We start from the raw sequence: 14,667 nt of genomic DNA, 5'->3' as shown, positions 1-14,667 counted from the left end.
TATCTATCTATCTATCTATCTATCTATCTATCTATCTATCTATCTATCTATCTATCTCTCTCTCTGTCTCTGTCTGTCTGTCTGTCTCTCTCTCTCTCTTTCTCCCTCTCTCTCTCACTCACTCTCTTTGTCCTTCTTTCTCACCCTCCCTCTCTCTCTCTCTCCATATATATATATATATATATATATATATATATATATATATATATATGTATGTCTTTCTCACTGTTACGCTATCTATTTATCTATCTATCTGTCTATCTTTCTTTCTCTCTGTCGCTCTCTCTCTCTCTCTCTCTCTCTCTCTCTCTCTGGTCTGTCGGAGCATGTTAGAGAGGGATCAGTTTTCACAAGGTGCTACCTCGTCTCAGATGTCTCCCTAACCCGATCCTGCTTGCTGCACGTTCTGACCGTTGACCCCCTGCACCCTCTGCGACTCGGTGTGTGTGGAGGACATCCTGTTACCGTGACATGTTTTCCTAAACCCATGTTCCCCACCCTGTCCTCACTCCCTCACTCCGATTTCTCTCAGGAGAGGGGGAATCTGAGCACGGCCCCGGAGTCAAGCGTCACTCGCCCTCCCCACCTCTCTGCGCTTATTAGATTAGTCGCCAGCTGAGGCCAACATGCAGCACTTCCTGTGACAGACGCTCCCTTCCTGTGAGGAGACCTTTGACCCAGAATCGGGCCCCTCTTTATTTTCCTCGGCGACTAATTGTTTTCAGTTGTGTGTGAATATGAAATGCTCCTTTGCCAACATCGAGTCCTTGACGTTTAACGCGCGGCGATTCCTAAAGTGCTTCTGTCGCTTTGTTTTGAATTGTTCGCATTCTTTCTAGCTCGCCTTTGTCCTCGGTCCCTGCTTTCTTTGGATGCAGTTGGCACATGGGATTGCCAAATATTTCACAAATGCTCCTTTACTGCTTCCTACCATATCTGGTTTGTTTTTCTATCATTGCTTTATCTGTCTCTATCCGGAGAAGACTCGAGATCGTAGCCGTGTTCTGTTCAGAATACGTATTTTAACCCAAACTCCTTGTAAATGTTGGCGTATACGATCCCTGTCACCTCTTCATGCTTCTCAGTTAATGAGTGCAGCTTTGTTCCTGGGTCATTTGTCCACATTCTGCACTCTAATGAAGACATGATACTGACTGAATTCTTGATTCTGATTGGTCAGAAGGTGTTGATTCATTTTCTATACCAGCAGCCCTGGCATTAGTTTTGAGTATAATTCAATTAACAGGTTTATATGAACTGTCCTGATACATCATCGTTTCTATGGTAACATATGGTAGCATATAATCTAAGCCTAATAATAAAGGCATGAGGAAGGAGTCTCCAGTTTCAGTGTTTTATCACAGTTCAGAGCTGAAATAACAAAACAGGAAGTAGCCAGTGTGTTTACAATGGAATTTTTCACTTCATGAGACAATAGAAAAGAAAGATTTGGGTTATATGTAAGCAATATCGCGCAAGTAATTGGTTATTTTGAATATTGGCCAATGTTCAGTAACTGTGAGTGCGATATTGCTTTATACAACAGCTCTATAACAAGAAACAAATAGCGAGTCATATTTCAGACACAATATAGCCGAAGCATCATCAGCGGCACCTTTGCCTCCTTGCCAACAGAGGGAGCCCTCACCCGAATTCTAGTTCACTTCCTGTGCCCAGTTTTACTGCATATAAGAAGTATTATCAGTTTGTCTGCATTTGTCTGTTTTTTCTATTTCTCTCATGTGTTTTTCTGTCTTCTGACTAATTCTGGTTTTCTACCTTTTGCCTGTTTCCTGTTTATTCTTTTGCCTATCATCTTGGATTTGTTGCTGGAATCAACTCTGCATGTTCTGTTCCCGCGTCATCGTCATACCAATGCTTTGTAGTGGAAAAAGACCCTGAAGAAGCCACATGCATTTAAAATCCAGTCACCTAGCGGCTAGTTAACTCACAACCGTTTGTAGATTCCCGTTAAAGAAGCTTCCGGTGCTTCCTTTTTATCTTCATCTGACGAGCTTTCGTACTTTAAGTCATATTTCTGAAAAGTATCCATTGTCACATCTGATGAAAATGTCACTAACTTTAATGTAGAAACCGTGTCGAACCAGGAATTGGTATTTTTCGTAGCAAACACAGCATGATCCAGTCAGCGAAAAGTCCCTGTCTACCCATGCATCCATCCATTGTCTACACCCGTTTTATTCCTAATTAGGGTCACGGGGATCTGCTGGAGTCTATCCCAGCACACATTGGCTGAAAGGCAGGGGTACACCCTGGACAGGTCACCAGTCCATCACAGGGCCACACATATAGACAGACAATCACACACACTCACACTCACTCCTATGGGCAGTTTAGAATTACCAATCAACCTAATGTACATGTTTTTGGGCTGTGGGAGGAAACCGGAGTAAACCCATGCAGGCACAGGGAGAACATGCAAACTCCACACAGAAAGGCCCCTGCCTGTTCGAACCCGGGATTCAAACCCAGGACCGTCTTGCTGTGAGGCAACAGTGCTAACCACTAAGTCCATCCCAGTCCAGTTATAAGAAATATAATCACTCTTGGAGCGCTTGTTGACCGATCAGTTTAGTGGACTGACTAATAATATTCGTTCATATTAACTGGACATGTGATTTGGAAACTATATTGGGGAGAAAGCGAAATATACAAATGCCAAAAAAAGTACTTCATGTGTTGACATGATATACACTAAGACTCATCCGGTTCTGGTGGATTTTAAAGCACAGGCCCGCACCAGAGCTATGTAGAAATTCTTGGCAGCATCGAAGACAATTCTTTCTGAACAGCTTCCAAAAGGCTGACTGACTCACCAGGGAGGAAACAAGAACGTAGTGAAGTGTCGACTGACTCCAGTTTTTATCCAGCATAATTCACAAACACTGACTGCTGTTACAGGATGTTTAATAAGCACTTAATGACATGTAATGTCATTTTATTTTGATTTTACCTCATTTTTTCAGCTAACAAGGTAGATACTAGCTAGCGAGCCGGATGCTAGCTGGTGAGTCAGATGCAAACTGGAGGCTAGCAGAAAGACACAGCTGCTGTAACTTTAGATGCTAAGCTCTTACAAACAGCCAAGAAACATAATCAGAGGAATAGTGAACTATGATAATAGATGAAATTATGATGTAGAGCAGACCACCAGTGTGACTTCTTTGGTAAATGTTAGCATTATCTTTACAACCATAATGCTAGCGTTACTTTTAAGAAGTGAACTAGCAACTGATCAGGGTTAGAGTTGTGTATCCAAGCATTGTAACTTCTTTTTTTTCATGTGTCTAAACATTTTATGCCATTCAACACTGTGTCTTGTCCATGATCCAGGCTGCAGTAAATAGCAGCAGTAAATACAGTCCATTCAGCAGCAGGAGTGATGTCCTTATCGAGCTGAAAGCACACACCGGATCCTCTGGGTCCTGCACCATAGATCAGGTTGAGACAGCTCAGAGGCATGAGCAAACACACAGAGCCGCCCATGACTCGGCTTCGAAATAAAACAGACTTGTCCAAATAAAATGTTATTAATAGTGCTCTGGAACTAAAACGTAACATTTACAACAGTAACGATAAGTCTGTTAATGATATATCAGCCATCAACAGCTTGAGTGAGCTTATTAAAAAAGCTCAAAGTTACATTTCAGATTAGCTACAAAATTCAAAGGTACGTATAAAAAGCCGCATAAAATGTTAATTGTAAAAATGACACTAATGAAAGAAGGACGTGAAGGAGGTGTGGCCTCTGTGTCAGTCTCAGTGAAGGAGGTGTGGCCTCTGTGTCAGTATCAGTGAAGGAGGTGTGGCCTCTGTGTCAGTATCAGTGAAGGAGGTGTGGCCTCTGTGTCAGTATCAGTGAAGGAGGTGTGGCCTCTGTGTCAGTATCAGTGAAGGAGGTGTGGCATCTGTGTCAGTATCAGTGAAGGAGGTGTGGCCTCTGTGTCAGTATCAGTGAAGGAGGTGTGGCCTCTGTGTCAGTATCAGTGAAGGAGGTGTGGCCTCTGTGTCAGTTCCAGTGAAGGACGTCTGACCTCTGTGTCAGTGCCAGTAAAAGGAGGTGTGACCTCTGTGGTAGTGCCAGTGAAAGGAGGTGTGACCTCTGTGGTAGTGCCAGTGAAAGGAGGTCTGACCTCTGTGTCAGTGCCAGTGAAAGGAGGTCTGACCTCTGTGGCAGTGCCAGTGAAAGGAGGTGTGACCTCTGTGTCAGTTCCAGTGAAAGGAGGTGTGACCTCTGTGGCAGTGCCAGTGAAAGGAGGTGTGACCTCTGTGGCAGTGCCAGTGAAAGGAGGTGTGACCTCTGTGGTAGTGCCAGTGAAAGGAGGTCTGACCTCTGTGGTAGTGCCAGTGAAAGGAGGTCTGACCTTTGTGTCAGTGCCAGTGAAAGGAGGTCTGATCTCTGTGTCAGTTCCAGTGAAGGACGTCTGACCTCTGTGTCAGTTCCAGTGAAAGGAGGTGTGACCTCTGTGGTAGTGCCAGTGAAAGGAGGTCTGACCTCTGTGGTAGTGCCAGTGAAAGGAGGTCTGACCTCTGTGGTAGTGCCAGTGAAAGGAGGTCTGGCCTCTGTGTCAGTGCCAGTGAAAGGAGGTCTGACCTCTGTGGCAGTGCCAGTGAAAGGAGGTCTGACCTCTGTGGCAGTGCCAGTGAAAGGAGGTCTGACCTCTGTGGCAGTGCCAGTGAAAGGAGGTCTGACCTCTGTGGCAGTGCCAGTGAAAGGAGGTGTGACCTCTGTGGTAGTGCCATTGAAAGGCGGTCTGACCTCTGTGTCAGTGCCAGTGAAAGGAGGTCTGACCTCTGTGTCAGTTCCAGTGAAAGGAGGTCTGACCTCTGTGGTAGTGCCAGTGAAAGGAGGTCTGACCTCTGTGTCAGTGCCAGTGAAAGGAGGTCTGACCTCTGTGTCAGTGCCAGTGAAAGGAGGTCTGACCTCTGTGGCAGTGCCAGTGAAAGGAGGTCTGACCTCTGTGGTAGTGCCAGTGAAAGGAGGTCTGACCTCTGTGTCAGTGCCAGTGAAAGGAGGTCTGACCTCTGTGTCAGTGCCAGTGAAAGGAGGTCTGACCTCTGTGTCAGTGCCAGTGAAAGGAGGTCTGACCTCTGTGTCAGTGCCAGTGAAAGGAGGTCTGACCTCTGTGTCAGTGCCAGTGAAAGGAGGTCTGACCTCTGTGTCAGTGCCAGTGAAAGGAGGTCTGACCTCTGTGGCAGTGCCAGTGAAAGGAGGTCTGACCTCTGTGGCAGTGCCAGTGAAAGGAGGTCTGACCTCTGTGGTAGTGCCAGTGAAAGGAGGTCTGACCTCTGTGGTAGTGCCAGTGAAAGGAGGTCTGACCTCTGTGGTAGTGCCAGTGAAAGGAGGTCTGACCTCTCTGTCAGTGCCAGTGACAGCAGCATGTCCTCTGTGTCAGTACTCTGTGTTTTCCTTTCTTGTTTGCTTTATTTATTCTCACACACTCATACTTTTTCTCCTGCCTCATTGGCTCCTTCCGGTCACCTTGTACCTGGACTTCATGTTTGATGTATCTGAGCTGGCGTTTGTTGCATGAGTGACGATTTCCCAGCACTGACTGTGATTTATTGCTACAGGATTTATCGCTACAGGATTGTCAGTGTCTTTCACAGCACCTCAGGAACATCCTATTATATGAACCAGTGAATCAATAATATCTTTTTTTTATCATTTTCAAAAAAACATGATACACATTGTAGCTTTAATAAAATAAAAATAGAAATGTGACCTTTTTTTAAACCATGTAGAATGCGTGCCAGGCGTAATTAAAACGAGAGCTGACAGTAAAATGTTTTCAGCTGCATCACGCTGAGACAGCTCAGGGACACGAGCCAACACACTGAGAAGGCCTTTCAGAGGCTAAATCACTAACCCTCAAGGGGCCTGCTAACAGCGACTACAAATCTGAAGCATTAATTACAGTTAGAATGAACAAATTCATCATATAATGTCTGATTGTTTGCTAAAAGCCTGCATGTAGTTATGATTACTCCTGTATGTTTATAAGAAACCTTATGATAGGAAACCACTGTTGTCTTCTCACATGAAACATTCTCTTCCTGTTTGGAAGGAGTCAGACCATTATAAACATGCAGGCATAGGAGTGTACTGGAAAAGCTGATGGTACACTCACAACCTCCTGTTTTAGCTCTTGTGTTGTAGGAACCTTGCAGATCTGGCTGTCATTTAAAGCGCTATTAAAAATATAAGCGTAAAATGGAGCATTATTGACAGAGCAAGTGCAATAGAAGTACGATGTCACTGACCGAGCGAATCCTTCAGAGCTGTCTTCAGGCTCTGTATTATAAATCTGGTTATATAAAGAGAGAAGCTCCTGAAGATCATCACTTGTTTTTTTTTAGACTGAGATTAGTAGATCTCTTCTGTATTAAAAGACAACAGGATGCTTATTAAAAATTCATTAGAGCCTATTCAAATGAATTAAATTAAAGCTTATCTAAAAACGTATCGATAAAGAGTGTATTGATGAAGCTGTAAAATCCATAATCACTATATTATTAATGTCCCAGATACAATGGAAGGAGAAACTGAGAGTCTACGAGACTGAGATCTTGGGGATTCACCTAATTTGTTGTCTGTCAGTAATATTTGCTAGCACTTATGCATTTATAATTTGTTTTATAGCATGCTGAACATGGTACTTTATAAATCCAGGCATAAACAGTTGTAGTTATATACATAAAGCTACATAACGGCTAAGGAATGTAAGGTTATGCAACATAATTTTAACACCCTGTTTTTAAGACTGTAGCGCACGCTAATCAGTGCTTCCAGGATTTCAGGATATTCTGCTTGCTTAAATTTTTCTAAATTACACATTTTATGTTTAATAAGCGCTTAAAACATGTAATATCCTTTTATTTTCATTTTAAATTACACTTTCAGCTAGGTAGATACAAGCTAGCAAGCCGGATGCTATGTAGTAAGTCAGATGCTAGCAGTCCAGCTGGAGGCTAGCAGCAAGATACATCTGCTGTAACTTTAGATGTTGATGATAAGCTCTTACAAACAGCAGAGCCAAAAAAGATAATCAGAGAAATAGTCAAGGTTAAAAGATGAAATTATTGATGTCCATTAGTGTGCCTTCTTAGGTAAATGATAGCATTAGCTTTACCACCATAACACTAGCGTTACCGTTAAGAAGTGACCTAGCAACTGATCACCTCAGCTCCATTTGCTAACAAAATCTGTTTCCAGAATTTTTATGTGACTAGATTTTATCACATGCACGATTTCTGTTTGTTTACGCTTTGATTTATTTCCTTTTGAGGCACTGGGTATTATGTTTTTCCACAGATTTGGCTAGAGACGTGTCGTGTGACTCATCACAACACGCATTCAGACAAAACCCTGTTCCATTCCTGTACGCCGTACATGACTACAGCTCTGTGAGAAAGCTATTACAGATGTGTGTTCAATGGTAGGAGACTAAAAGAAAAATTCTGTGTTTGTGGTATGAATAGTTTTCCTCATAAAAAGGCCAAAAACACTGCAGGTTTTCTCACAAAAACAACCAAAAATCAGTAAATCCCCCTCAAATAAACTGCCCAGTGTTATAATACAGCTTTATAGCATACGACATTGGGATTATTAAGTGATTCTCCACTCATTCAAACCATTTGGAGGTATGCTGATATAGGAAAATAATCAATGACAGGTGATGATAGAGTGTTGTCTTGTAGCCTGGCATGAAGCGGAATCACTGTTTCCACCCTGGAATGGATTATTTTCCGTTAACCGAACACAAAGTGGACGACACACCACCCAGAATGAGTTTCCACCTCACACCTCACACCTCATTGTTCCCAGGACAGACTCCAGATCCACCATGACCCGGACGAGGACAAGCGTTTTTCAAAAACGAATGATCTTTTGAAGAGGTTGTTGGAACAAGGGCTTGCTCTGTCCTTTCCAAATGTCAATCTGATATTGCAGTACCTGCTGCTTCCACATGCATATATGTGTTCTTGGTCTGTATTCTGTTTCGGATGTAATTTTAGCATGTGCAAACTGCAAACAAAATAAGAAATCAGAAAACACAAAAACATAATTAAAAAAAATAATAAAATAATTAATTAAATAATTAACAATAACAAAAAAAAAACTGCAAACAAAATAAGAAATCAGAAAACCCAGAAACATAATAAAAAAAAGCAATAAAATGAATAAATAAAATAAATTAAAAAAAAGACTACACAAAAACAAATCAGAAAATAAAATAACAAAACTGCAAACAAAATGAGAAATCAGAAAACACAAAAACATAATTAAAAAAATAAAATAAATAAATAAAATAAATTTAAAAAAAGACTACACAAAAACAAATCAGAAAATAAAATAACAAAACTGCAAACAAAATAAGAAATCAGAAAACACAAAAACATCATAAAAAAAGCAATAAAATGAATAAATAAATAAAAACACAAAAAAACAAATCAGAAAACAAAATAAAAAAACTGAAAACAAAATAAGAAGTCAGAAAACACAAAAACATAATTTAAAAAAATGAAATTAAATAAATTAATACAATAAATAAAAAAGAGAACAAAAAAACAAATCAGAAAATAAAATAACAAAACTGCAAACAAAATAAAAAAAAATCAGAAAACACAAAAACATTATAAAAAAATAAATAAAATGAATAAATAAATAAAAACACAAAAAACAAATCAGAAAACAAAATAAAAAAACTGAAAACAAAATAAGAAATCAGAAAACACAAAAACATAATTAAAAATATATATGTATATTAAATAAATAAACAAATTTTAAAAAAAAATAACTGAAAACACAATAACAAATCAAACAAATATTTTGTTTTCTGATTTGTTATTGTGCTTTAAGGTTTGTTGTTTTGTTTCCAGAATTTTTATTTTGTTTTTTGTTTTGTTATTATGTTTTCGGATTTGTTATTGTGTTTTGCACTTCTCAGCCACCTTACGAATCCCTTGTTTCTAGCATCTAGCTATTCTGTATTAATAAATTAATTCAGCAGGACTGGGAGTAGCGTAATCCTGAAATCTTTAGCACTGTGAACTTCCTGTCACATCCTGTTTCTTATTCTAATACTCAAAACCACACATATTAAATCGGCGGTTTGTCATCAGGGATCGTCGCATCATGCATTAATTATCATGACTTAATCTTGCGAAGGAAGTGGTACATTTTCTATTCCAATACAAAAATAATTTAATGCAACTCGGAAGTGTATAAAGGTGAAGATTTCAGCTCCTCAGTTATGTTCGTATCCCTTGTGAGCCAGGTTTGGACTGAGAGTTCGGACTCGCACCCATTCCCACACCCCAGCAAACTCCTTCTGTTCTTCCCATGCCTGAACCATTACCCACAATGCCCCTTTGGTGACATTCCCATGATGCTGTTTCCCAGTGCTGGGATGTTACAGGCTTTATATATTATCAGCTTGATGTTTTTATAGAGTAAAGATCTTCCTTGTGTCAGTCCTGCTATTAGATGAGTTCTATCTAGCCACTTAGGTTATGTTTATAGCAGTTTTTTACCTTTTCTGCTTGAGCAAACGTTTTGCTTTAGATGATCATTGACCTTGAATGTAATAATGCTAGAGAATACGCAGTGAAAGGTCATTAGGTCCGTTCAGAAATAATCTACAGAGATCTGTGGTTGAGTACAGCTTATTGTAACATGCATTATTGTGACTTCTCAGTTTGATTTTTCTTTTCAAAATACACCGAACTGCACATGTCTTAGTTATTAGATCAGTATATATACATGTATATAGCCTATATATAATGACAATTCAGTGTAATACTGAGAACAGGGTGGATTATGGACAGAAACATTACAGCAAATAAAGCAATGATGATGATGATGATGATGGTGGTGGTGGTGGTGGTACAAAACATCATCCTAACATGTGGATTGAGGCTAGCTAGTGAGTAGGATGTTAGCAGTCAAACTGGAGGCTAGCAACAAGACACAGTTGTTATAACTTCAGATGCTAATGTTAAGCTCTTACAAACAACAGATCCAGGAAAACATAATCAGAGGAAGAGTGAAGTACTGTAGGATAACAGATGAAACTATGATGTAGAGCAGACCACCAGTGTGGCTTCTTAGGTAAATGTTAGCATTATCTTTACTACCATAATACTAGCGTTGCCTTTAGGAAGTGAACTAGCAACTGACCATCTCAGCTCCATTGCTTACAAAATGTATTTCTAGAATTCTATTTGTTTTGATGAATTCACAATCATTTCAAACCGCTCTCTATTTGATCATTTTATTGCCACTACTACTAGCAAATACTTGAGGATCAAGGGTTTGGAGCCTCGTACGAGTTGTAATTTGGCAGAACTGGGATTTGAGCTCCAACGATGAGTCCACCGTCTTAACCACTGAGATACTACTGGATTTACAACTGACTTAGTTGTCATAGAAACAGCTACCAACCAGAGAGTATGAAGGATTCCTTCTAGACATTTGAAGAGCGTCTTTTCATACTGCGGCCTATGTTGTCCGTCCTCTTCTGCATACATGAGCTCACAGAGAGAGAGAGAGAGAGATAGAAAGAGACAGAGAGAGAGAGGGCAAGCGATAGATAGAGAGAGAAAGAGAGAGAGAGAAAGTGAGAGAGATAGAGAGAGAATTATATATATATATATATATATATATATATATATATATATATATATATATATATATATATATATATATATATACATATATATATATATATAGATAGATAGATAGATAGATAGATAGATAGATAGTTTACCATCCCTCCCGCCTAAAGAGCACAGGATTCAATTTGGATTGCTTAATTTTCAGTAATTAACATTGTGTGTGTGTGTGGACTGCAGTCTGACTGACGTCACTAGAAAAATACAAACTTTTGTGCTGAGTATGCTTTCTCCATCGGTACAGTGTGGATTATATAAAACCCCTGAGAAGGAAACACTCGACTCAGACAGTCACACTGGAGCAGGTGGTGATATTTGAGTGAGAATATACAGAAAATATTAGCTAACAGAAATCTTTTTTTTTTTTAACAAATCAAAAAGGACATTCGAAGCTGACAGACATGTAGCTGTGTGATTTGCTAATCATATCCATTGGTGAGCGGTGGTAGCTCAAGTGGTTAAGGCTCATTGACAGGAAGAACAGGGTTCAAGCCCCAGCACTGCCAAGCTGCCACTGTTGGGCCCTTGAGCAAGGCCCCTAACCCACCCTGCTTCAGGGACGCTGTATCACGACTGACCCTGCGCTCTGACCCCAACTCCCAAGGATGGGATATGCGAAGAAAGAATTTCACTGTGCAGTAATGTATATTTGACAAATAAAGGATACTTAACAGTATGTGATATGCTAACAGAGCTACTTAGCTGAGCTTGTTAATGTTTATTTGAAGTTCATTTAGAAATTGATCTGAACTGGGGATGAAAAGATGAGCCAAAAGCTATCTCATCTCAGGTAAGGAGGCGTGGCCCTGCTTCTTGTCAGATGACTATAAGAGGTGTGGCCTCTGTACCTGTCAGTACCAGTAATCTGTGTTTCATCCCTAGTAAAGGAGGCGTGGCCTTTGTGCCTCAATGCCAGCAAAGCAAATGTAGATCTTCCACTTCTCAAATCTGCTGTTATAAATCTTACTATATATTAAATCATTAAATCATTCATACACACTCCTTCTGCTGACATGTTCTACTTCCAGACTTTCAGCTAATTTCTATTTACAGAAAAATAAGAGTTATATTGAGTGTTGGCAAAAGTATGAAAGCAGCTCCAGTGCCTCCTGTTACAGCATTAAACTGGCTCCATTCCCTCTGCTCACTGTGTGTGTCTGCTCTCTCCATATGATCAGCATATGTGCGGCGTATGCTATAAAAGTGCAGGAAGAAGAGTGAGAGTGTGTTTGATGCTGGATGAAGTACAAGATGTCTTATATAGCTCAGGGCAGGAAAAGCAGAGGATCGTGAGTTCAAATGACGGGCTCTTGACCGAAGCACTTAACCCTGGACTTGTGTAAATGAGATTAATGTACAGGACATGGCTCTGGATAAGGGCCAGTGTGAATGTAAATGTAGTGTAGATAATTAGGCTTTTATTGTTTTTCACACACATGTTGCTCTTTAGGTTCGTTCTTCATTTGTTCTTCTGCTGTATTGTCTGTTTGATTGATCACTGAGTTTCACAGTGAGAAAATGTGTATCTCGTTTCTAACAGGTGTCACAGGGCTGGTGGAGATGGACGATGAAGGCAACAGAGAAATCAACTTCGCTCTCTGGGACATGACTGACACTGACTCGGGAGTTTATCAGGTAGCTTCATTTGTGTGTGTGTGTGTGTGTATGTAGTGAAAAAGTGTGAATAAGTGTGTGTGTGTATTTGTGAGTGTGAAAGTGTGTGTGTGTCTATCTGTGTATATGAGTGTGTGTGTGCAAGTGTGTGAGTGTGTGTGTGTGTGTGTAGCTTAATTTTTAACGCATGAACTTATATATATATATATATGGTTCCTAATATTGTGTGTCCTCTGTTTGTGTGTGTGTGTGTGTGTGTGTGTGTGTCCTCTGTGTGTGTGTGTATGTGTGTGTGTGTTTCTTACAGATCGTGTCAGTGTATAACAGCAGTCTGAAGCAGATGATTCCTGAGCCAGGGATGAAGGTGCACTGGCTGAAAGGCGTTCCTCCTCCTGACATCCCAGTGTGCGGCTTTAAGAACGATAATCCTTCATGTCTGGCCAGTGAGTAAACACTGAAACCCCAACATCTGCCCAATAAATGCTCTATTATCTAACACTTACACTGAAATAAATGGTATCATTTAGGATGAAATAATAATGAAATAATAATGAAATAATTTAGGGGTGATATAATGAAATGAAACAATTTAATGAAAGAAAATAATGAAATATTTTTAATGAATTATTTAATGAAATAATTTAAGTGTATTTATCCAGGAAAATACATTATTTTGTAATATGTTGTATTCTAAATTAAGCCTTAATTTTAAGTTCCAGACTTATTATTATTATTATTATTATTATTATTATTATTATTATTATTATTATTATTATTATTTTAATCCTTATTACTATTTATGTTATTAAATTGTTAAATATTGTTCTGATGTTAACTGGAATTTAAATAAATATAGAAAACTAGAATATAAAATATAATAAATAATTAAAATCAAAATGTAAAACTAGAATATAATATATAAGAAATACAATTTAAATAAAAATTTAAATCTAGAATATAAAAATAATTTAAATATAAATGTAAAACTAGAATATAAAGTATAAGAAATACTTTAAATAAAAATATAAAACTAGAATATAAAAAAATCATTTAAATAAAACATTTAAATAAATTATTTTTTAATGTAATGTTTCACTTTTTATACATTATAATACTGCACTATGACACAGTTAATATTTTCTCTATATTTTCTACACAGTTAATCTTGCTTAAAATTCTTAGATTTTTATTTATTTTGATATTTTTATTGTTGTGCACCAGTACACCAAGGCAAATTTCTTGTACATGTAAAACTTGGCACTAAAACTTATTCTAATTTAAGGGATCGGGGGGGGACTGTTTATAGCTACTAGAACAGAAATGAGAACAGGAAGTAATTTGTTTTTTTTTTTTGGCTTTCGTTCTTTCTTTCATTTTAATATGCTTTGTCTTTATTTCAGGAACAGTCACCATGCATCAGATGATCTTGATAGTGGTGTGCTTCATCTTCATCATCATCGTCACCATCACAGTCTTCATCTACAGGTCAGTTAAACACAGTACACAGCTTATAATATTCTTTCTCCAGTTTGACCCCTTCATTTATCCTCATTATCACTCCCTTGTCTTTCTCTCTGTGTTGCTATGTAATTGTCCATTTTTCCAATGCATTGGCATCTAAACCATTTAACCACTCTTAGTCTTCTCTCTAGTGCACCATAAGCTCTTTATTTTAATCTTTCCTTTCTTTCACCATATTGTTGAATCCCAGAAGTATTTTCTTTTTTTTAGACTGAGGAACAAGTGTGTGGCAGAGAAAATAGACCAAGCACACACCTTTATATACGTGATTCGTTCTAGTTAATTTTTCACTAGTTTAAATATAATGCTGTCTAATGTACAATATTCAAATCATAGAAAAATGGATTACATAAATAAGCAGTGAGTGTATAGAGCCAAAGCAGAGCTGGAAATGATCCAATATTTTTTAAATCAATTTTAGAAAAATATATAAATATCTTTATCTACCTGAATATGAATCTAGGGAGATATAGGTATTATATTTTTTCTTAAATTTATTTAAAAAAAAAAAATACACAAGCATACACAGTACATGTAGCAAATTGCTTTAGAAACATAGATAGATAGATAGATAGATAGATAGATAGATAGATAGATAGATAGATAGAGGGGGTAGCTAGAGAGAGAGAGAGAGATAGATAGATAGATAGATAGATAGATAGATAGATAGATAGATAGATAGATAGATAGATAGATAGATAGAGGGGGTAGCTAGAGAGAGAGAGAGAGAGAGAGATAGATAGATAGATAGATAGATAGATAGATAGATAGATAGATAGATAGATAGATAGATAGATAGATAGATAGATAGATAGATAGATAGATAGATAGATA

General features: G+C 38.4%; 1 protein-coding gene across 2 annotated transcripts in view; it reads left to right on the top strand.

Annotated features, from left to right (window-relative positions):
* npr1a (natriuretic peptide receptor 1a) overlaps positions 1 to 14,667 on the top strand; it is a 100,673-nt gene that overhangs the window by 64,255 nt on the left and 21,751 nt on the right. For both annotated transcript variants that reach the window (XM_058404760.1, XM_058404759.1), the window contains exons 6-8: positions 12,239 to 12,333; positions 12,620 to 12,755; positions 13,713 to 13,797. In XM_058404760.1, coding sequence (XP_058260743.1) covers positions 12,239 to 12,333; positions 12,620 to 12,755; positions 13,713 to 13,797 — 316 coding nt within the window. The remainder of the gene's footprint in view (positions 1 to 12,238; positions 12,334 to 12,619; positions 12,756 to 13,712; positions 13,798 to 14,667) is intronic.

Source organism: Hemibagrus wyckioides, linkage group LG12 (assembly GCF_019097595.1).
Source record: "Hemibagrus wyckioides isolate EC202008001 linkage group LG12, SWU_Hwy_1.0, whole genome shotgun sequence".
In the NCBI taxonomy this organism is placed as follows: Eukaryota; Metazoa; Chordata; class Actinopteri; order Siluriformes; family Bagridae; genus Hemibagrus; species Hemibagrus wyckioides.
The sequence above is the reverse complement of the archived record's forward strand: the minus strand, read 5'-3'. Positions and strand labels throughout refer to the sequence as shown.